This window comes from Jaculus jaculus, chromosome 20 (assembly GCF_020740685.1).
Source record: "Jaculus jaculus isolate mJacJac1 chromosome 20, mJacJac1.mat.Y.cur, whole genome shotgun sequence".
Classification (NCBI taxonomy): Eukaryota; Metazoa; Chordata; class Mammalia; order Rodentia; family Dipodidae; genus Jaculus; species Jaculus jaculus.
In genome coordinates, this window is record NC_059121.1 from 11,181,457 (window position 1) to 11,205,647 (window position 24,191).

The following is a 24,191-nucleotide window of genomic DNA, read 5'->3' on the forward strand; positions in this document are numbered from 1 at the left end:
CAGCACGGTCTGTCTGTTTGGATTCTTTGAGGCATTTATGTGTAATATTTCTTTTTCTAAAAATGGGTTAAGCTGGGTGTGGTGGCACACGCCTTTAATCCCAGCACTCAAGAGGCAGAGGTAGGGGGATCACTGTGAGTTTGAGGCCACCCTGAGACTACACAGTGAATTCCAGGTCAACCTGGACTAAGTGAAACCCTACCTCAAAAAACAAAGAAAAACAAAAAAGGGAGGATCAAGACACCTTTTAGGGTTTAAATGACAGTACTTTGAGGAAGACAAGGTTTAGTTCCCTATGACACTAGCATGTACAAAGGCTGATGACCCCAGTGCAATTTCCTCATACCTATGTAAAGCCAGATGCAGAGTGGCACATACATCTAGAGTTGTTTGGGGGTGGCAAGAGGCCCTGTTGTGCACATTCTCTCCCTCTCTTTCTCTCTCTCTCAAATAAATAAGTAAATGTTAACATAAAAAGTATATATATGTATATATATATATGTATGTATGTATGTATAAATAAATAAATATATATATTTAGGATGGAGAGATGGCTCAGTTGGCTTCCTTTCAACACTTGTCATCTCTTGGCTGGCTAGGGTCTACTACTCTGGAATGCAACTATGCCAAGCATTCCTGGGAGACAAGGAGAGGCCTTGAACTTCACCATGGACCAGGTCACTCTATGCAGATTCACATTTTTAAAAAAATATTTTTTGTTTATTTTTATCTATTTATTTGAAAGCGACAGACAGAGAGAGAAAGAGGCAGAGAGAGAGACAGAGAGAGAGAGAGAGAGAGAGAGAGAGAGAGAGAGAGGGAGAGAATGGGCGTGCCAGGGCCTCCAGCCACTGCAAACAAATTCCAGATGCATGCACCCCCTTGGGCATCTGGCTAACGTGGGTCCTGGGGAATCAAGCCTCGAACCGTGGTCCTTAGGCTTCACAGGCAAGCACTTAACTGCTAAGCCATCTCTCCAGCCCCAGATTCACATCCGCTGCTGCCCCTTGAACATGATTTTCAGAGAGACAGGACCATTCGGAAGGCCACAAATACACATCTAAATGCACATGATGGATAATAATGTCAGCTTCAAGTCACTTGAGCACTGATAAATCTTGCCTGTGTTTTTCCTCTCTGGTGCCTATACATCAGACACTATCTCTGCCCTCTTCCTCCACAGTTGGAATGGCTCCTATCCATCATCCATTGGTCTTCAGGTAGACCATCCAATGGCCAGCCCCACATGCCACTCTCCTGTCTGCATCCTGCCTCAGTCCTGAGGGCTCAATGTATGCATGATTTTGGAATCACTTGTGCTGTTCTAAATAGCAGCCACATCTTTCCCCATATCACAGTTTACACAAGTCTGATTGGGTTGTAGCAATGTGCAATCCCAGCTCCCTCCCCTTCCACACATATATTTTGTATTGCATTGAGCACCTTGCATATGTTAGACAAGGGTTCTACCACTAAGATATGCCCCCATCCCCTCACTGACGAATTCTAAGCAGGTGCTCTGCCACTGAGTCACATCTCCAGCCTCTCACTGGAAGATTCTAGGCCTGTGTTCTACCACTAAGCCACATCCTTAGGCACCTCACGAGATGATTCTAAGCATGTACTCTACTAATGAACATCAGCCCCCCTCAAATTTTGTTTTGCTTTGTTTCTTTTGAGGTAGGGTCTCATGCTAGCCCAGGTTTACTTGGAACTCACTCTGTAGTCTTATGCTGTCTTAAAACTCACAGTGATCCTCAAATGCTGGATTAAAGACATGCACCACCACACTTTGCATCCTTTAAATTTATATGCAGGAAAGAACCAGATGTACCTAGAGATAATGAACAAATTTTTGGCCCTTCTGCTATCATGGTTGTCATGGGGGAGTAGTTGTTTTTTTTAGTATTATTATTATTATTTTTACTAACAACTTCCATGATTGTAAACAATATCCCATGATAAGGCCCTCCCTACCCCCACTTTCCCCTGTGAAACTCCATTTTCCATCATATCCCCTCCCCCTCTCAATCAGTCTCTCTTTTATTTTGATGTCATGATCTTTTCCTCCTACTATGATGGTCTTGTGTAGGTAGTGTCAGGCACTGTGAGGTCATGGAGATCCAGGCCATTTCGTGTCTGGGGGAGCACATTGTAAGGAGTCCTACTGTTTCTTTGGTTCTTACATTCTTTCCACCACCTCTTCCACAGTAGACCCTGAGCCTTGGAAAGTGTGATAGAGATATTGCAGTTCTGAGCACTCCCGTCACTTCTTTCCAGCACCATGATGCCTTCTGGGTCATCCCAAGGTCATTGCCATCTGAAAAGAGGAGCTTCTGTAACCAAAAGTGAGAGTAGCATTAATATAAGGGTATGAACATTAAGAAAAGTGCTTACTGGGCAGTTCGATGAGCAGAGTATATACATTTAGCCAGACAGCAGCAGACATTACACCCCTAGGGCTCATGACAACCCTTGCTTAAGGTTTTCAGTATCAGGGATGTATTCCCTCTCATGGAGTGGGCCTCCAGTCCAATTAGAGGGCAGTTGGTTTCCACCATGACTGATGTGCCACTATTGCACCAATTGGCTCATTTGGCCTTGCTGACCAATTATAAGGCTTGCAATGTCCACTGTTGAGTATCTTCACTGGTGATTTCTCTCTCATACATTGAACTGCATGCAGAATAGCTTCCTTCAGCTTTCTGTCAGCGTGTATACATGGAGGAGGTTATCAGCTCAGTTCCAGCAGGACTTCTCAGTGGCCTTGAAGCCCAAGTATGTGGAGTCTTCAGCAATAGGGTCTTACCATCTATTCCTGGTGGGAAACCAAGAGTCTCAGCAATGGTCTGTAAAGTTTTGGAGACATCAGGGATCTCCCTGGCCAACAATTCACTGAAAGGTATCCCATCCCTGGCTCTGAAATTTTTCTACCAACAATATACAGCTCTTGAGTGTTCCATTGTCCAGAAAAGTAGGTTTCCATATGACTCATTTATATCCAGTTAGATTTTGATTAGAACCCAGGGAGAGCTTCTACCATGATGTGGTGGTTGAATTTGATGTCCCCCATAAACTCATGTGTTCTGAATTCTTGGTTCTTAGATGATGCCAATTAGGGAATTAAGTGGAGACTTGCTGGAGCAGGTGTGTTGAGGGGTATGCTTAGAGGTATTATGGCCAACACCCCCCTTGCCAGATATTTCTGCTGCTGTTCTCCACTTACTGTGTCAGAGGTGACACCCAGCCTCTGCTCATGCCTTGCTTTTCCCTGCCTTCATGAAGCTTCCACTATAGGCTGTAAGCCGAAATTTAAAAAAAGAATAAATTTTTAAAAAGCTTTCCCACATCAGCTGATTTTAGTCTGGTACTTTGTTCCAGCAGTGAGAAGGTGACTGCAATACATAGTTAAAGGCAGCCAGGATAGAGAAACAACCTAGTCTCTATGGCCTGGTTCACTATACGAGAAGTTTCTGCTACAAGCTCCTTCCATCATGCCCTCCAAGGCAGGCAGGGAAGAGAATGATAGAGCAGGGCAGGGAAGGAGGTGTGTGAGGAGGGAAACAAAAAGGGAGGGAAGCGTGAAAACCTGAGTATTCCACTTTAGGCCATTATGTATATACTGATTTAACATGCGGCCTTAAGCCAACTCTTTGCATGTCCAAGCCTCAGTTTGCCCATCATAAAGTAGGACTAGACTCAGCCTACAGACTTATTATTCCAGGTAAGTGAGAAACCTTGTCTCAAAAAAAGCCAGGCATGGTGACATGTTCAAATAAGTCAAAGAAGTCTAAGGAATCAAAGAAGACATAGGATGCTAATTTGATGAAATGAAGAGGTCAATACTAGACATAAATAAGGAAATAGAAATAATAAAGAAAAACCAGTTAGAATTGCTAGCAATAAAGAACACAGTTAATGAAATAAATAAACTCTGTAGAAAATCTCACCAGCAGAATGGATGAAGGAGAGGACATAATATCTAAGCTAGAACCCCAGGTGGCAGATCTAATACAGTCCAACAAAGAGAAAGACAAATTAATAGAAAAATATGAATGGGAATTTCAAGATATTCAGGACACTATGAAAAGATCAAACATAAGAATTCAGGGCAAAGGGCTGGAGAGATGGCTTAGTGACTAATCCCTTACCTATGAAGCCTAAGGACCCTGGTTCGAGGCTCGATTCCCCAGGACCCACGTTAGCCAGATGCACAAGGGGGTGCATGCATCTGGAGTTCGTTTGCAGTGGCTGGAGGCCCTGGCGCACCCATTCTCTCTCTCTCTCTGTGCCTCTTTCTCTCTCTGTCACTCTCAAATAAATAAAAACAAACAAAAAATATTTAAAGAAAAAGAAATCAGGGCAAAGTAGAAGGAGAAGAATTTCACTCCAAAGGCATATTATGTATCTTCAACAAAATCATAGAAGACAACTTTCCCCAAATTGGGAAAGAGGTGCCAATGCAGATACGGGAAACCTATAGAACACCAGCCAGATAACACCTGGAAAGAACCTCTCCTCACCATATTATAATCAAACTACCAAACACACAATCCAAAGAAAAAATATTGAAAGCAGTTAGAGAGAAAAATTAAGTTACCTACAAAGGCAAGCCCAGCAGATTACAGCAGATTACTCAACACAAACTTTAAAAGCCAGAAGAGCATGGAGTGATGTATTCCAAGTTCTGAAAGACAACAACTGTCAACCAATGTTACTTTATCCTACAAAGCTATCCATTCAAATAGACAGAGAAATAAGGACATGCCATGACAAAAGCAGCCTAGAGGAGTATTAAAAGTCAAAACCAGCTCTACAAAAAATACTTGAAAGAAGCCTCCATGCTGAAGAAAAAGAAAAGCACACATAAAAGGAACCGGGAAAAAACAAACAACACTCAAATACTAGTAAACACAAGAGAGCAAAGGTAAAACTGTAAGAACTACAAAACAATGACAAACATAAAAACACAACTTTCAATAATATCTTTTAATATCAATGGCCTCAATGCCCCAACCAAAAGACATAGGTTTGCAGACTAGGTTATAAAGCAGGATCCTTCAATTTGTTGCCTCCAAGAAACCCACCTTTCTACAAAGGATGGACACTATCTTAGGGTGAAAGGATGGAAAATTGGTGCCTCAAAAAAATGGACCTAGAAAACAAGCAGGGGTTGCTATCCTAATATCTGACAAGGTAGACTTCAGTCCAACATTAGTCAAGAAAGATAAGGAAGGCCACTTTATATTGATTAAACACCCCCCCCCCAACAGGAGGACATTACAATCCTAAACATACATGCACCTAACATGGGGCCCCCAAATTCATCAAACAAGTGCTATTAGAACTAAGGTCACACATAACACCAAACACAGTGGTAGTGGGGGACTTCAACACCCCACTCTCATCAATTGACAGGTCATCAAGGGAAAAAATAAACAGAGAGGCATCTGGACTAACTGAGGTCATAGAAGGAATGGACCTAACAGATATATATACAGGACATTTCATCCAAATGCTGCAGAATATACATTCTTTTCAGCAGCACATGGAACATTCTCTAAAATAGACCATATATTAGGACACAAAGCAAATCTTAACACATTCAGGAAAATTGAAATAATTCCTTGCATTCTATCTGACCACAATGGAATTAAACTACAAATCAGTAGCAATAAAGGCTATAGAGCATACACAAAATCATGGAAACTAAACAATACACTACTAAATGATGAATGGATCAACGAAGAAATCAAGAAGGAAATCAAAACATTTATAGAGTCAAACGATAATGAGAACACAACATGCCAAAATCTCTGGGACACAAGGAAGGCAGTTCTAAGAGGTAAATTTATAGCCTTAAGTGCCTATATTAAGAAATTAGGGTTCTTTCCATCTGCCCTTCAGCCGCCCCTCCCACCTTGCTTTCAGGCTCGGTTATCTTCATCTTGCCGAGGCTATGAATCGAATCTATTCGGAAAACTTCGACTCTGGCATAACCATAATCGGAGACATTCGGCTATCTCCGGGTCTGGAGTGGAGGAGCTAGGGCACTTGGGTGTTTGGGCCTGGTTCAAGACCGGAAGTGCGTGGGTTGCCAGGCTGGCTTTGCTTAGGGTTTTCAGGAAACATGGAAGCTGCTACCCTAGCCGGAGTTGAAAGACTCTTATGATCTCTGGACATCTTCTGAGAGGAAAGGGGAGGATGTCACTGGAATCATCTTCCTCTTCACTATCACCATCCTTCCCTTCTCCATTACCCTCAGTACCAGATAGTATTAGCAATTCTTCCCCTCCTCCCATGTCTTACATCACTTCCCAGGAAATGAAATGTATTCTTCACTGGTTTGCCAGTTGGTCAGCTCCCCAGCGTGAATGTTTTCTACAGGACCTGGTAGCTAAAGCAGTGCCAGGAAAACTACAGCCCCTGGTGGATGGTCTAGAGCAGCTTAGTGTGTCTGGGCCAAATCGACCACCTTGCATATTTGAGTGCCAGCTCCGTCTTTGGGATCAGTGGTTTCGAGGTTGGGCTGAACAAGAGCACAATGAATTTGTCAGGCAGCTGGAGGTCAGTGAGCCAGACTTCGTGGCAAAGTTTTACCAAGCAGTGGCTGCTACAGCTGGAAAGGATTGATCAAGAAAGTAACCACAGCTAATTGAACCAAGGACATGACTGCAGTGAGAACTCAATGGAGATGTGTTGCTTAAAGATTTAGGGGGTGGCATGATCTGACTGAACTTGCTGATGAACACAGGCATCGTTTTTTCAGCATAACAATGGTATATCAGGTGGACTCCTTGTGTCAACATAATCCATGTAAGCAAATCCTGATTGTGTCAGGCACCTTCATTGCGTTTTTCCAAGGACTGTTGAAACCTCAAGAATTTGACCACTTTGCAACTATAATCAAAAGGAACCTACCCTTTATAACTGAAGCCTACTGTTGGCCCATGGAGGCTATAAATTAGAACTTTACTTTCTCAGAAATAGGAGAGAACAATAAGGAGCATTTTTATATTTTATTAGATTCAGGTGGCTGGCTTAATCACCCTTATCGTACTCTAACATGATTATGTGACATCCCAACTACTGGGTTTCCCAGTGAAGACTTAATAAAATTAAAGTAGGTCAAAGAAAGAAGATAATTCTGGCCTTCAAACTGTTTTGATTCCAAAAGGCAATGAACATTAAATAAGTAAAAAATATCAGAGACTGGGAAGATGGCTCAGTGGCTAAAGGCCTGCTGGCCTTGGTTCAATTTGCTACCCACTCATGTAAAGCCAGATGGGCATTCGTTTGCAAGAGTGTTCCCATACACACATACAAATAAGTAAAAATTATTTTTGTTTGTTTGTTTGATTTGGTTTTTCGAGGTAGGATTTCAGGCTGACCAGGAATTCACTATGTAGTCTCAGGGTGGCCTCAAAGTCACAGTGATCCTCCTACTTCTGCCTACTGAGTGCTGGGATTAAAGGAACATGTGATGTCTTTAGAACTGGTAGCAGATGCTCTTACTCTATTTCTATAGTACTATAATAGTATGAAAGTGAGAGATACTTTGCAGATCAAGCAGTTTATTTTTTGTATCAAAATAAACAATGGAACTTCATCATAAAAAAAAAAAAGAAATTAGAAAGGTCGCAAGTAATAAACCTAATGCTTCACCGTAAAGCCTTGGAAAAAGAAGAACAAGGCAAACCAAAAATCAGTAGATGGGAAGAAATAATAAATATTAGGGCAGAAATTAATGAAATAGAAATTTTAAAAAATCCAAAGAATCAATGAAAGAAAGAGTTGATTCTTTGAAAGGATAAACAAGTTTGATAAACCTTTAGCAAATCTGACCAAAAGAAAGAGAGAAGAGACACAAATTAATAAAATTAGAGATGAAAAAGGTACCATCACAATAGATACCAGAGAAATTTAAAAAATCATAGGGACATACTATAAAAGCATATACTCCACAAAGTATGAAAATCTGAAAGAAATGGATGATTTCCTTAATTTATATGACTATCTTAATTAAATCAAGATGAGATTAATCACTTAAATAGACCTAAAACAACCATGAAGATCCAAGCACTTATCAAAAATCTCCCAACTAAAAAAAAACCCAGGCCCAGATGGATTCACTGCTGAATTTTACAAGACCTTCAGGGAAGAACTAACACCATTGCTTCTTAAGCTTTTCCACAAAATAGAAAAAGGAGGAATTCTACCAAACTCCTTCTATAAAGCCAGCGTCACCCTGATACCAAAACCAGGCAAAGATAGAACAAAAAAAGAGGGTTGTTGACATTGCTCAGTGGTTAAGCACTTGCCTATGAAACCTAAGGACCCCGGTTCGAGGCTCGATTCCCCAGGACCCATGTTAGCCAGATGCACAAGGGGGCACATGTGTCTGGAGTTCGTTTGCAGTGGCTGGAGGCCCTGGCGTGTCCATTCATTCTCTCTCTCTACTTCTTTATCTGCTTGTCTATCACTCTCAAATAAATAAAAAAATAAACAAAAATATTAAAAAAAGAAACAAACAGATAAATCTCCCTTATGAACATAGATGCAAAAATTCTCAACAAAATATTGGCAAACAGAATACAAGCATATATCAGAAAGATCATTCACTCTTACCAAGTAGGCTTAGTCCCAGAGATGCAGGGATGGTGCAATAAATGTAAATCAATAAATGCAATACATTATATAAGTAGACTGAAGGACAAAAATCACTCTTCCCCGGTAGAGCCTGATCAAGACCTAAAGCCCTGGTTAGAACAATTTCCCCAAGCCTGGGCAGAAACTGCAGGCATGGGCTTGGCGAAACGAGTACCCCCACAGGTCATTCAACTAAAAGCCAGTGCTACACCAGTATCAGTCAAACAATATCCCATGAGCTGAGAGGCCCGAGAAGGAATTCGGCCCCATATCCTAAGACTGATTCAACAAGGTATTCTGGTATCGGTTCAGTCCCCCTGGAACACTCCCTTACTGCCAGTTAGAAAACCTGGAACCAATGATTACCGCCCAGTACAGGATTTGAGAGAAGTCAATAAGAGAGTACAGGACATACATCCAACTGTCCCAAACCCTTACAACCTCCTTAGTGCCCTCCCACCAGAGCGGATTTGGTATACAGTGTTGGATCTAAAAGATGCTTTCTTCTGCCTAAGATTACATTTGGACAGCCAACCTCTTTTTGCCTTTGAATGGAGAGACCCAGATACAGGAAGGACTGGGCAGCTCACCTGGACCCGGTTGCCCCAGGGATTCAAGAACTCCCCAACCATCTTTGATGAAGCCCTACACAGGGACCTAGCCAATTTTAGAGTTCAACACCCACAGGTAACCCTCCTTCAATATGTTGATGACTTACTCCTGGCAGGAGCTACCCAACAGGACTGTTTAAAAGGTACAAAAGCATTACTGCTGGAGCTGACTGACCTTGGTTACCGAGCCTCGGCTAAGAAGGCCCAAATATGTAAAAGAGAGGTAACATATTTGGGGTACTCCTTGCGGGATGGACAAAGATGGCTGACAGAGGCACGAAAGAGGACCGTAGTACAAATACTGGTCCCAACTACGGCCAGACAAGTTAGAGAGTTCCTGGGGACAGCTGGGTTCTGCAGACTATACATCCCAGGGTTTGCAACCCTAGCTGCCCCCCTCTATCCACTAACTAAAGAGAAAGGAAAATTCATTTGGACCTCTGAACACCAGGGGGCATTTGATGCCATCAAAAAGGCACTATTAAGTGTGCCTGCCCTAGCCCTCCCTGATGTGACCAAACCATTTACCCTTTACGTAGATGAGCGTAAGGGGATAGCCCGGGGAGTCCTAACCCAATCCTTAGGGCCATGGAGAAGACCCGTTGCCTACCTATCAAAGAAACTTGACCCTGTGGCTAGTGGATGGCCTATATGTCTAAAAGCCATAGCGGCTGTGTCCACGTTGATTAAAGATGCTGATAAACTAACTCTAGGGCAGAAGATAACTGTCATTGCCCCCCATGCCCTGGAGAGCATTATCCGGCAGCCCCCAGACCGATGGATGACTAACGCCCGTATGACTCACTACCAGAGCCTGCTCCTCACCGACAGGATAACATTTGCCCCTCCTGCCATCCTCAACCCCGCTACTCTTCTGCCTGAAGAAATTGATGAGACAGTGACTCATGACTGTCATCAACTGCTGGTTGAGGAAACTGGGATCCGAAAGGATCTCACAGATGTCCCACTGACTGGAGGAACATTAACCTGGTTCATGGATGGAAGCAGTTACATTGTAGAAGGTAAGAGGATGGCTGGGGCGGCAATAGTAGACGGGACACGAACAGTCTGGGCCAGCAGTCTGCCAGAAGGAACTTCAGCACAAAAAGCTGAGCTCATGGCTCTCACACAGGCCCTGCGACTAGCTGAAGGAAAGTCTGTGAACATCTACACGGACAGCAGGTACGCTTTTGCTACTGCACACGTACACGGGGCCATCTACAAACAGAGAGGGCTACTTACTTCAGCAGGGAAAGAAATTAAAAACAAAGAAGAAATTCTAAGTTTGCTAGAAGCCCTACATTTACCCAAAAGACTGGCCATTATACATTGCCCTGGCCACCAAAAAGCCAAAGATTTTATCTCAAAAGGAAACCAGATGGCTGACCAAGTGGCCAAGCAGGCTGCCCAGGGGGTCAACCTTCTGCCCATAATTGAGAAGCCAAAGAACCAAAAAAGTGAGCAACGATATACCCCAAGTGACTGGCAAGAAGTCAGAAAGTTGGGCCAGTTCTCTGAAACTCCAGAGGGGGCCTGTTTTACCTCAGAGGGAAAAGAGATTCTACCTCAAGCAAAGGGACTAGAGTACGTTCAACAAATACACCGCCTAACCCATCTGGGAGCCAAACATCTACAAAAACTGCTGCAGACGTCTCCTTACCATATTCTGAGGTTGCCAGAGATAGCTGGCTTAGTAGTCAAGCATTGTGTACCTTGCCAGATGGTCAATGCTAATCCCTCAAGAATGCCTCCTGGGAAGAGGCTAAGGGGAGACAGCACAGGTGCTCACTGGGAAGTGGACTTCACCAAGGTAAAACCGGCTAAGTATGGTAATAAGTATTTACTAGTTTTTGTAGACACTTTTTCAGGATGGGTAGAGGCTTATCCTACCAAGAAAGAAACCTCAACCGTGGTGGCTAAGAAAATACTGGAAGAAATTTTCCCAAGATTTGGGATACCCAAGGTAATAGGATCAGACAACGGTCCAGCCTTTGTTGCCCAGGTAAGTCAGGGACTGGCCAAAGTATTGGGGATTGATTGGAAATTACATTGTGCATACAGACCCCAAAGCTCAGGACAGGGAGAAAGGATGAATAGAACCATTAAAGAGACCCTCACCAAATTGACCGCAGAGACTTGCGCTAATGATTGGATAGCTCTCCTACCCTTTGTGCTCTTTAGGGTTAGAAACACACCCGGACCATTTGGACTGACCCCCTATGAATTGCTATATGGGGGGCCTCCTCCACTGGTAGAAATAACCTCTATACATAGTATTGATGTGCCGCTTTCCCAGCCTTTGTTCTCTAGGCTCAAGGCGCTCGAGTGGGTGAGACAACGAGCGTGGAAGCGACTCCGGGAGGCTTACTCAGGAGAAGGAGACTTACAGGTCCCACATCGCTTCCAGGTGGGAGATTCGGTCTATGTCAGACGTCACCGCGCAGGAAACCTTGAGACTTGGTGGAAGGGCCCCTATCTCATCCTACTGACCACTCCAACGGCCGTGAAAGTTGAAGGAATACCCGCCTGGATCCATGCATCTCACGTCAAGCCTGCTCCGCCACCGGGCCCCGAATGGCAAGCCGAGAGGACAGACAATCCCCTTAAACTCAGGCTTCGCCGTGTGGCTTCTCCTTCTCCAGCTAGGTGATGCCTCCAATCCCCATGCCCCCCAAAAATTGACTTGGCAAGTGCTTTCTCAAACAGGGGATATAATATGGACTGCAACTAAGGAAGCGCCCCCCTGGACTTGGTGGCCTGTCCTGACTCCAGACATCTGTGCCCTGGTAGCTGGCATAGAATTTTGGGATATCCCAGAGCTCACCCCAGAGGAGGTCTCTAGAGAAGTCCACTCTCATGTGGCAAAGCGGGCCCTCACACAAGGGGTCATCTCCCAAGGCCAATACATGGCAGACAACCCGGGGTGCAGCTCTGGGCCAGCCCAACATAAGATGCAGCATACCCCATTTTATGTCTGCTCCCGAACTTCTAAATGAAGTTGCGGAGGGACAAAACAGTTATACTGTAAACACTGGGGTTGTGAAACTACAGGCAATATCTACTGGCACCCAGCTTCCTCCTGGGACCTGATTACTGTGCAGGAAGGATTAGATGGGAAAAAAGCAGTTCCTCTCAGCATCTCTTTCACCCCCCAAGGTCGAGAGTCCCGAGACTGGATAAAAGGAAAAACTTGGGGACTCAGGTTTTATATGACAGGATGGGATAAGGGCCTAACCTTTACTATACGACTTAAGATACAGCCTCCCACCCCAAGACCAGTAGGACCTAATAAAGTTCTAGTAGAACAGGGACCCCCTAAAATGGCATTACCCAAGCTCCCACCCACAGTGGCAACTAAGACCCATCACATAACGACTGCTAGGACACCCTTGACTAGCCCACTCACGGAAGCCCCACACCAACAGGACAGAGGCTCTTTAGCCTAATCCAAGGGGCCTTCCTTGCCATAAATGCCACCAACCCCAACATTACCTCTGCCTGCTGGCTTTGTTTATCCTCAGGACCACCCTACTATGAGGGGATGGCGACTATGGGAGAGTTTACTATAACTAAAGAACATGATAGCCGGTGTTCATGGGGGACCAAAAACAAGTTGACTATCCCCGAGGTCTCAGGAAGGGGGGCATGTATAGGAAAGGCCCCCCCATCCCACCAACATCTTTGTAATGTTACTCTGACCTATAGTCAGACTTCAGACAACCAATATTTAGTGCCAGGGTATAACAGGTGGTGGGCATGTGATACTGGGCTGACTCCCTGTGTTTCTACTTCAGTTTTTAACACATCCAAAAATTTCTGTATTATGGTCCAGCTTGTCCCCCGGGTTTACTACCATCCTGAGGAAGTAGTCATCAATGAATATGACTATCATCCCACCCGATCCAAAAGGGAGCCTGTGACCCTTACCCTAGCAGTCATACTTGGCTTAGGGATAGCTGCTGGTGTGGGGACGGGGACCACAGCCCTGGTCACGGGACCACAACAATTAGAAAGAGGGCTTGGTGAACTACATGCTGTCATAAATGAGGATCTCCAAGATTTAGAGAAATCTGTTAGTAATCTAGAGGAGTCCCTGACCTCCTTATCTGAAGTGGTCTTACAAAACCGGAGGGGATTAGACTTACTGTTCCTAAAAGAAGGCGGATTATGTGCAGCCTTAACGGAAGAATGTTGCTTTTATGTAGATCACTCAGGAGCTATCAGAGACTCCATGAGCAAGCTCAGGGAAAGACTAGAAAAGCGTCAAAGGGAGAGGGAAACTGACCAAGGATGGTTTGAGGGATGGTTTAACAAGTCCTCCTGGATGACTACTCTGCTTTCCACCCTGATGGGACCCCTAATGGTTTTGCTCCTGATGCTTTCAGTTGGGCCTTGCATACTTAATAAGATTTTTACTTTTGTTAGAGAACGAGTGAGTGCGGTCCAGATCATGGTACTTAGACAACAATATAAGGGCCTTCAAGGCAGAGAGGAAGATTATGTCTAGTCTTTCCAAGTTCTAGGATTAGAACTATTGACAAGAGAAAAAGTGGGAAATGAAAGGCCCAAGAATTCAGAAGCTCAGAAATACTATCACGCTCCAAAGGGAGCTTAAGCGGGCCCCCTGCATACCTCAAACTCCAGGTTTTACTCTCTGTTAGAAGCAAGTAAAGATTCCCTCTTCTCATTATATCAGAGCCCACTCCTAATATAAAACTAGATAAAAAGGGCATGAGATAGCCCTCAAGGATGGGAAATGAGTAATAAAGTAGACCACTTATTTAGTTTCTGTAAATAGCCTGCACCATAAGCCTTAATAGCCCACACTGTAAGCCTTAGTAACTCGCACCATAAGCTGTAGCAGCCTGCCTCAGACCACCAAGGTCATAGGAGGCTGATACCATACTCTGTTACCCCCACCTAAGGAATTGCACAAGTGCTGACCTCCAAGGTCACAGGAGACTGGTACCACACTCTGCTACTCCCACCCAAGGACCTGCGCAAACGCTGACCACCAAGGTCATAAGAGAGTGATTGGTCCATGAGGGGCTTGAGCAAAGTAAACTAATTGGCTTAGAAACTGTGGGGTGGCACAAACTGACTGGCTAACACCCTGCAGGGGCTCCTGATATTAAATAATGATTGGTCTAATGCACAGGCTTTGTTAGAAACCCTATAAAAACTGCCCCGTTCCTGCATTCGGGGCTCTGCAGTCCTCTACCCCTGTGCGGTGTACGACTGTGGGCCCCAGCGCGCTTGGAATAAAATCCTCTTGCAGTTTGCATCAAGACCGCTTCTCGTGAGTGAGTGATTTGGGGTGTCGCCTTATCCGGGCAGAGCGTGGGGACCCCCTGCGGGGTTTTTTTTTCTCACACATGTAGACCAGCTGACAGAAAGCTGGAAGAAGCCATTCTACTTGCAGTTCAATGGGAGAAAGATACCACCAGCGGAGATACTCAACAGTGGACACTGCAAGCCTTATAATTGGTCAGTCAGGCCAAATGAGCCAATGGGTGCAATAGTGGCATGTCTATCATGGTGGAAACCAACTGCCTTCTAATTGGACTGGAGGCCTTCTCCATGGGAGTGAATACGTCCCTGATACTGTAAAGATAAAACAGGGGTACTCATGAGCCCTAGGGGTGTAACATCTGCTGATGTCTGGATAAATGTATATACTATGCTTATCAAATCATTCAGTAAGTACTTCTCTTAATATTCAGACCCTTATATTAATGCTACTCTCACATTGAGTAGAGAATATTCTCTTTTTAGATGGCTATTACCTTTGGGACAACTCAGAAGATATCACAGTGCTGGAAAGTAGTGTGTGGAGGAATACCTCAATCATACTTTCCAAGGTTCAGGGTCCAATGTGGAAGAGGTGGAAGAAAGAATGTAAGAGCCAAAGGGAGGGTAGGGCTCCTTACAACATGTTCCCTCCAGACATAAAATGGCTGCATATCCATGATCCCACAGTGCCTGACACTACCTACATAAGACCATCATAAGAGGAGGAAAATATGATGACATCAAAATAAAGAGAAACTGCTTGAGATGGGGAGGGGATATGATGGAGAATGGAATTTCAAAGGGGAAAGCAGGGGGGAGGACATTTTTTTGTAATCATGGAAGATGTTAATAAAACTTGAGGGAAAAAAAGAAATTGAAGTCATATGACCAAGGAAGCAGATGCCCTTTGCTACTTTGGCATGGCTCTTTGGCTATATATACAAATACCAGCTGGAAGTTTGGGGCATTTTCAGTACTTACTATGTTCAGCAGTGACCTAAGTCATCACTTTTATGGCTGGGAACATGAACCTTCTATCTTATCTCCTCAAGGAAGTCAAAGCCATCATTTCCCTATGTGTCCCCAGGCCTTGATGGAGACTCCCCATGGGACTCCTCCTCAAAGGAGCCTGAGGGTCGAAGTCCTGCTCTCACCCCAAGCTCTCTCTCAACTCAAGTTCTGCTTTCAGCTTATCCTTTCACTGATAACAATAATAACAAGAATGATGACAGGCTTCTGCTGCCCTGGAGAGCTTGGGCAAACACTGTCTATGATGGCTTCCTTTTCTTCCATCAGCAAGCTGTTCTCTCCCTTCTGGGCCTCCAGTATTTTGCATAACCTGTGCCAGGGGTCAGTCATGGATGATACATCCACAGTTTTCTGGACACACATTCTCCATCTCCTGCTCACTGCTGTTTGCCTCCTGTTCACTGTCTTTACTTTTCATCTGCCATTATCTTTCCTTGTCTATTACTGTTTCCTGTTCACCAGTCTGTTTCCTGTCCAATGCTGTTGGCTTTCTGTCAGTCACCATTTGCTTCATGTCCACTGTTCTTTGCTTCCTGTATGTTACTATCTGCTTCCTGTTTGCTGTTCTTGGCTTCCTGTCTGCCATGATATAAACTACACTGCTTTGCCCCACCCTCCTGACCATGATCAGAGGCCCTGATGGGAGGGCTCTGTCTCCCTAGTCTTTGTCTCAGCCTCATTAAAGAGGGATTGTCATGTGGTTTACAAGAGGCTGGTGCACTTACAGATTCCCTGGTCAGCAGAAGGGTAGCTAGATGGCACCCTCAGAGTAGAAAAATAGCATACTGAGAGCACACAGTTTTGTACAGGAGTGGTGGACAAGTGTTAAGAGTTAAGTGTTAAGAGTTTGGATGTGAATTCTTTCTCACAATTTGTAACATTGTGCTCATGTGTAATGGCCCACATCCCCAGGTAGCAGCGCTATTTTGGAAGGCCTAGAAGATTTTAAGAGGTGGGTACTAGCTGGAAGAATAGGTCACAGATAGTGAGTCCTCACAGGTAACTTGTCTCTGCAGCCTTCCTGTTTCCTCCTCTCTGCTTCCTGTCCGCTGCTGAATGCTTCCTGTCCACTCCTTTGTACTTGTAAGTCACTGCTCTCTACTTCCTGTAGGCCATGATGTGAAATTTTCTGCTCAGCTGTCTTTTCCTGGATATAGTCGACTCGCAGCTCTGAGTCTGTGTGTCCACATTGCTTCTATCTGGGCCCTAGAGAGTCATTTCCTCCCCCCTCCACACTTGTCATGAGGGACTAGTTTGGGCTTCCATGTGGGAAGTTGGGTTGGGCCATTGTGTTGGTTTGATTCAGGTGTCCCCATAAACTTAGGAATTCTGAATTTTGGGTTCCCAACTGATGGAGATTTTGGAATTAATGCCTCCTGGAGGCAGTGTATTGTTGGGAGTGGGCTTAAGGGTGTTATAGCCAGTTTCCCCATGCCAGTGTTTTGCACATTCCCCTGTTGCTATTGTCCACCTTATGTTGGCCCAGGGATGATACCCACTTTCTGATCAAGCCATCATTTTCCCTGCCATCATGGAACTTCCTACTCAAGCCTGTAAACCAAAACAAACCTCTTTTTTTCCCACAAGCTGTTCTGGGTTGGTTGATTTCTACCAGTAATGTGCACCTGACTACAACAGTGAAGTGGTACCAAGGAGTGGGATTGCTGCTAGAATCCTGACTATATGGCTTTGGCCTTTTGGAGCTGATTTTCAAGATGAATGTAGAAGAATGCCTAAGAGATGTGCCTTGCAGTGTTGTAAGCACAACTTGATGAACTATTCTGGTCAGAGTTGAAAGACCTGAATGTAGTTAGAACTAAGGATTGTGAGGTTTGGCTTATGAGGGTGAGAAGAGCTTTGCTTGGACTGGGCTAGAAGTTTGTGTGAAAAACTGTCTGTTGTGCCCACATCCTGAGAAGTTGTGTAGGGTTGCTTTGCATAGAAATGAACTGGTGTGAGCAGAGGGATATGGCACAGGAAGAAAAATCTTTGGATGAACTGCTGCCCATTCAGCTGCAACTGAAAGATTGCAACCCTTGAGATTGATTGGGCCAGATGATGAGCACTGGGGCAACAAGAAGAATGTAGACTGTTTTGAAGGGGCCTGAGTGCTCAAGGAGTGTCCTACTTTTCAAAGTCTGCTTTATTTCCCCCTGGAGTAACAAATTAGCACCCTACCTGGTATTATGGAGTATAAGAAATACAGGAAAAAGAGGGTCATTGAGTTTGCAACATGGTCTTGTGTTTGGAATTGGCCATGGGTAGTGTGAAGCAGGTTTGCTAGATGCCTGCATGGAGACCCCATGGGGCCATGAGGATAAACCATGGGTCACAGTGGAGACCCAGTGGAGATGTTAGAACCGCGAGATGGCTGCTGAGGAAAGCTGTCAGCCCAGGTGAAATTTTCTAGGACTGTGAGTAGCCTAGTTGGAGGGGTGGAATACCAGAGACCTGTTACTGGTTAGAATTATTGGACTTGGAGATTTGTCACTAACTATAGTTATTGGACTTGGAACTACAGAGTTTGGTGTTTGCACTGTTTTAAATATTATATTGGTTGAATATTTCTTTGCTGTGCCCAATGCCATCTTTTGCTGTGTGAATGTTTATTCTGTGTCATTATGGGGTTTGGGGGGACTTTTTGGTATTATGGCTCAGTTAAAAGATCTTGGTGGGTTGGAGAGATGGCTTAGTGGTTAAGCACTTGCCTGTGAAGCCTAAGGACCCTCATTCGAGGCTCAATTTCCTAGGACCCATGTTAGCTAGATGCACAAGGGGGCGCACACTTCTGGAGTTAATTTGCAGTGGCTGGAGGCCCTGGCATGCCTATTCTCTCTCTCTCTCTCTGCCTTTCTCTGTCTGTCTCTCTCAAATAAATAAACAAAACACTTTTACAAAAAGATCTTGGACTATTGGGGATGTTTGTACATCATTGGGATTGATAAAATCTGGGAACTGTTAAGTTGAACTGAATGCATGTATTTTACATCATACATATGTGTGTGGGGGATATCTATATCTATATCTAATCTATATCTATATCTATATCTATCTATCAGTTTGTGGAGATCAAGGGTAGAATGTGGTGGCTTGCTTCAAGTGTCCCCCATAAATTTAGGTACTCTGAATACCAGGTTCCCAGATGATGGAGATTTGAGAATTAATACCTCCTGGAGGGAGGGTATTGTTGGGAGTGCGCTTATGGATGTTATAGCCAATTTCCTCAAGCCAGTGTTTTGCATATTCCTCTGTTGCTATTGTCTACCTTACATTGGCCAGGGGGTGATGTTCACCCTCTGCTCATGCCATTGTTTTCCCTGCCATCATGGAGCTTCCTACTTAATCCTGCAAGCCAAAATAAACTTTTTTCCCCCACAAGCTTCTCTGGGTTGGTTGATTTCTACCAGTGCTGTGAACCTGACTGCAACATCCATACAGGAGGCCCTTGGAGGCCCACAGGGAGAGTATATGGGAGATGAATAGGCAGGAGAGTGAACATCTGGTGGGTTCTGTTAGTCCTGCGCATTGTAGTCATGTCCCATACAGTGTCTATAAATGTCTTTGTTTTCCTGTTCCCAAAGTGGAGGAGCAGTAGAATCCTCACCACATGGCTGCTGCACAGTTTTGCATGAATACACAGAGCAGAGCGCTTAGGGGCTCTGCTGTAAGTTCATAAGACAATTTGTGTGTGTGGCAGGGGTGTGTGTGTGTGTATGTATGTGTGTAGGTGTGTGTACAAGTGTGCAAGCACATGAGAAAGCCAAAAACTGATGTTGGATGTCTTCAATTGCTCTCCATATTTGTTTTTAATTTTTTATTTGCAAGGAGAGAGAAAGAGAGAGAGAGAGAGAGAGAGCAAGAATGGGCATTCCAGGTCCTCCAACCATTGCAAACAACTTCCAGATACATGCACCACTGTCTTACATGGGCACTGGGGAAATAAAACCTGGGTATTTAGGCTTGAAAGGCAACTGTATTAACTGCTAAGCCATCTCACCAGCCCTCAATCTTATTTTTTATTGAGACTTTTAATACATAAACATACTATAATTTGATCGTAATCACCTCACATTGCTCACTTTTGTCCCCATCTCCACCTTATTCCACTAACCCCCCTCCTTGTTCTAAGTACTCATTCCTCAGTTTCAGTGTCTCATTCTTTTTGTCCTCCATCATCTATGTCAAAATGGTATTGAGCTCAATATTGTGCAGGTCTTATGAGAGTAAAAAATGATAATCACCATGAATACAGGAATACACTAGTCAGTTTATATCCAAAGGATACTGTCCCAAAGTGCATCTTCCCATGTTGTGACTCTCATATTGTTTTTGACCCCTCTTCTGCAATGTTCCCTGAGCCTTGAAGGGCATAATTCAGTCAGACTGACTTGCCAGCAAGCTCTCTGAATTCTCCTATTTCTGCCCAGCTTTTACATGGGTTTTGAGGTTCAAACTTAGGTTCTCATACTGATAAGGAAATTGCTTTGCCAACTGAGCCATTTCTCCAGACCTCAAGCTGTCATTTAGTGTAAGCATGCATGTGTGCATGTGTATGTGTGTGTGTTGGATTTTATAATGTATGTATGTGTTTATTTGCAACAGTGTCTCACTGATTGTGGAACTTGCTGTTTTCATGAGTTCTAGAAATTCTCTTCTCTCCACAGGACAGGGGTTATGTTGGGCCTTGTAATGCTCTTACAAAAACAAAAGGGAGAGATGTTGGGCCTTGAGAGGCCCACACGTGAGGCCTAGTGGAACTTCCTGAGCCTAGCTAAAGTTTGGCGATCTGCCTCTGGCCAGCTAGGACTTAGCAAGATGCCTAATGGCCTCTGGCCTCTTACTTCCGCATAGGAAGTTAAGAGCTCCTGCCCGTGTGCACGCTTAGAACCAATCATTTCAAAAGTTGTGGTATACTATTGGCCCTTACCTCTCCCCCATCCTAGAATCCCCAGCCTCGTTCTCAACACTATATAGGCAACTGCCTGTAACAATAAAGTGACTTCCTGCTTCGACAAGACTCCCGACTCAGTGTGGTTTTTCTCCTGTGACTAGGAGAGGTTCTGAGTCGTCTGACGTTCACCCTCTTCCTCAACCCCTTGGGAGGAACCAGTGGGCCTGGTCCTTCCTCAGCACTACCTTCCAGGGGAGCCTGGCATCAGGGGCCTAACATGGGGCTCTGGGAACCCGGCAGACTAGTGCCCCATGAGAGGCATTATTGAGGAGGTCAATTGGTGTGTGGGTGAGTGTACCCTCATAAGTTATGAGGCAGTCTTCATATTTAATGTGCTAAACTTTGCTTCTATAACCTGTATTTGCTTGTCAACATCTCTTCATTATCTTTCTCTTTCCTTTCACTTTCAGTTTTCCAGCAAGCTGCACCTGTGGCTACTGTATTTCTGAACAGGTCATATGTCCCTAGTGGATACACTGTGGCTTTTGACCTTTAGGCTTGTGCTTCTCTCTCTCTCTTTCTCTCTCTCTGCTCTTGGGCCTGTGAAGGCAGACCAGCTTTATCTGCCATTATAGAACCTCCCCTGGATCTGTAAGCTTCAATAAATATCCCTTCCTCCATAACTGTGTCTGGTCTGGAAGTTCATCTCAGTGAACCCGAAGCTGTCTGCTAACTTGGTACTGAGGAATGAACTGAGATGAACCTGACCATGTGGATGTTGATCGTTTGGAACCCTTGTTTTGGAGGAATAGGCATGGACTTGGTGCTTACAACTGAAGGTGTCTTCTGGAGTGGTAAGCTAAATTTTATGGACTATTCTGATGAGAGTCTGAGAATGCTAAGTGCAGACAGCATTGAACATCAAGGCTTCGCTTATGAGCTTTCTAAGGGGAAGGAAAGACTGCAGGGGACTTTGTTGGAACTGGGCTACTGGCATAAGGGCTGGCTGCATCCTGCTGCCCAGGCCCAAAGAGTTTGATCAAGGTTAAATTTGTAATGCACTGATGTGCTTGGCTAGAGATATTGGATTGAGAGATTTAAGATTTTAAGCTGGAAAACCTCAAGCAAATTAAAATTACAGGCACTGAGACTGGTTTTAGGTTACTGAATCTGATATTGTCAAGCACATTAGCAATCTTAAGGAAGATGGTCCAATTGCTTTACCATGGAAAGGATGACTGAGGGAAAACTCACAGAAATGCAAACACTTTTGGATGGTGGTTGAGTTTGCATTGTTTTAGTCTCTCCTTGCTATGCCTTATACCAGTTAAATATGTTTACTCTGTGCCTTTATATGTTAGAAGTGTTTAACTTGTTTGATTTTACAGGTCTTAATATCTTAAATTGGTCAAGACTGTGGGGACCTTTGAAATTGAATTGAGTACAATTTATAATGTGTGATGGTTATAAATCTATTGGGAGCCAGGGGTAGAATGTGGTAGTTTGAATAGATGGCCCCCAATATATTCAGTTGTTTATTTGTTTGTAGTTTGCATTATGCAGCCACCTGGCTAGAGGCAATGTCACTGGGTGGATCTTAAGGTGTGGTGGTGGGTTTCAGATTTCAATCTAAAGATATGCAAAGTGTGCCTACCTGGAGTTCCTGAAATGTGCTGTAGCTTTTGGCTTTAGGCTTGTACTTTTAATGTCTAACTATCCTTCATACTCACAGCTTTAAAGTAGCTCCTGATAAAGTTCAAACTGTGCCTCCCTTTAAGATCTTGGGCTCAATCCTTACCCTAGATACCGTTCACCTGTTAGCCACTCTGTATGATGTGGTTATGTATTTGGCCAAAGAGATACTAGGGTTGAAAGTTAGAACTCATTTGGAGCATCATGTAGATTTTCAATGTATTTGTGTTACTTCTAAAAAATATACTGACAGTCAACAGCATTGGGAAAATGCATTTAAGAGGTATTTGGCATAATAATATTTCCTTGGATCTGATTCAGTTGCATTCAGAAATTTTGTGTTTGCAAAATAATCATCTTACTTTTGATGCAGCTAAAGCTGCTGATGACTTAATATCTGCTTTTAAGTCTGCCTTGCCTGGATGGAATTCTCTTACTTCTTGGATAGTAAGCTTTGCTGCTACAGGTATTTGTCTTTTGCCCATTCTGCATCTGCTGCCCATACTCTTTAAATGCCTTTTGAGATCCATTATGGATATCTGTGCAGAAGTGCATGGGATACAGCTACGGACCCAACCCCAGCTTCCTGAGACATTATCTTAAAGCCCCTGCAGAGGCTGGTAGTCAAAAACGGGTAAGATGCTCTCGTGTTAGGTCAACCTAAAACAGGGCATGAATGATGGAATTCATGTACCGATGATGGGTAAGGCCTATATATCATAGAGGACCACATAAGACAGGCACAGTCTTTCTGCACAGAAGCCCAGAAGGACCTAGTTAAAAAAAAAAAAAAAAGCGATGGGGGGATTGTCTGGAGCCATTTGGCTGGCCTTGTATCCATAGCTCTTGGCCATTTGACAGCAAGACTTTAGCACCTACATGTAAGCAAGATTATGCACATTCAGTGTTACTGATAAGAGCTGGCCATTCCTGAAGATTTATGTTTGTATTGCTGGGATCAAAGGGTTTGTTTGTTTCCCAATCTTGGGATAATCTTTTGTACTGAGAAGTGATTGAAGTGCAAAAACTCTCTAACAGAAAGGAGTTTTTTGATAGAAACTTGTGTGAAGCTCATGGAATTTTTGTCCATGGGAAAACTTTGTAAGAAGAAAAAGACCCATTTGGGTACCAGCGAGAGACCTAAACTTATTTGTCCCAACAAGGGGGCACTGACAATCACTTCTCTAGGGACTGTCTCACCCCTGAGGACTGTTCCTAAAATGCTCTTCACCCTGCTAAACCAAATAACTCCCTCCCTTACAGAGAATTGCTGGCTTTGCCTCTGATCTGGGCCTCCCCAGCTGCTTGCAGTAATCACCAATGATACAACTACAGTTGCCCATATGACCCTACTCACTGGGTTTGGAATAACCACAGGCATGGCCACCAGAACAGCCTGGATGGGTAAGCTCTCTCTCCAGTTGATCAGTGACATAAAAGCCGCACCCAACACTATCCTTGATTCTCCAACAACAGCTAGATTCCCTGGCTGAGGTAGTCCTACAAAACAGGAGGGGGGCTAGACCTATCAACTGCCAAAAAGGGAGGCATATGTTTGTTTTTACAGGAAAAATACTGTTTCTAGGCCAATAGATCAGGAATCATTCAAGACAAGATCAAAAGACTTCAAGAGGACCTGGAGAAGAGATGGTAGGACCTCCAGGACAACCCACTGTGGATGGGCCTGTATGGCTTCTTACCTTACCTCCTCCCTCTACTTGGGCCCCCCTTCTCCTTCTCCTTCTCCTTCTCCTCACTGTTGGGCCTTGTGTAATTAGCAAAATTACACAATTCATTCACCAGAAGCTAGAGGCAATAAAAATCCATCAGGTTGAGATACAGTATCACAGGCTGACAACACAGGAATTAAGTTCCTCAGATGACCCACTGCCACCTCCTCTGCCCTCCATGTGACCGATGATGGGTAAGATCTCAGACTGAGACAACCTAAGACAGGCCATGGAGTGGGTTCTCAACAAGCTGGATACATGGTACCCAGTGATGGGTAAGATCCCCAGAGGGGGACA

The 24,191-nt window shown here is 44.2% G+C and overlaps 2 protein-coding genes across 2 annotated transcripts in view; both read left to right on the forward strand.

Moving 5' to 3' along the window:
- Positions 1 to 24,191, forward strand: part of LOC123456275 (zinc finger protein 585A-like) — a 649,667-nt gene that overhangs the window by 553,876 nt on the left and 71,600 nt on the right.
- CUNH14orf119 (chromosome unknown C14orf119 homolog) lies at positions 5,934 to 6,847 on the forward strand. The gene has a single exon (XM_004661789.2). The coding sequence runs from the start codon at positions 6,169 to 6,171 to the stop codon at positions 6,631 to 6,633; it is 465 nt and encodes a 154-aa protein (XP_004661846.2). The 5' UTR covers positions 5,934 to 6,168; the 3' UTR covers positions 6,634 to 6,847.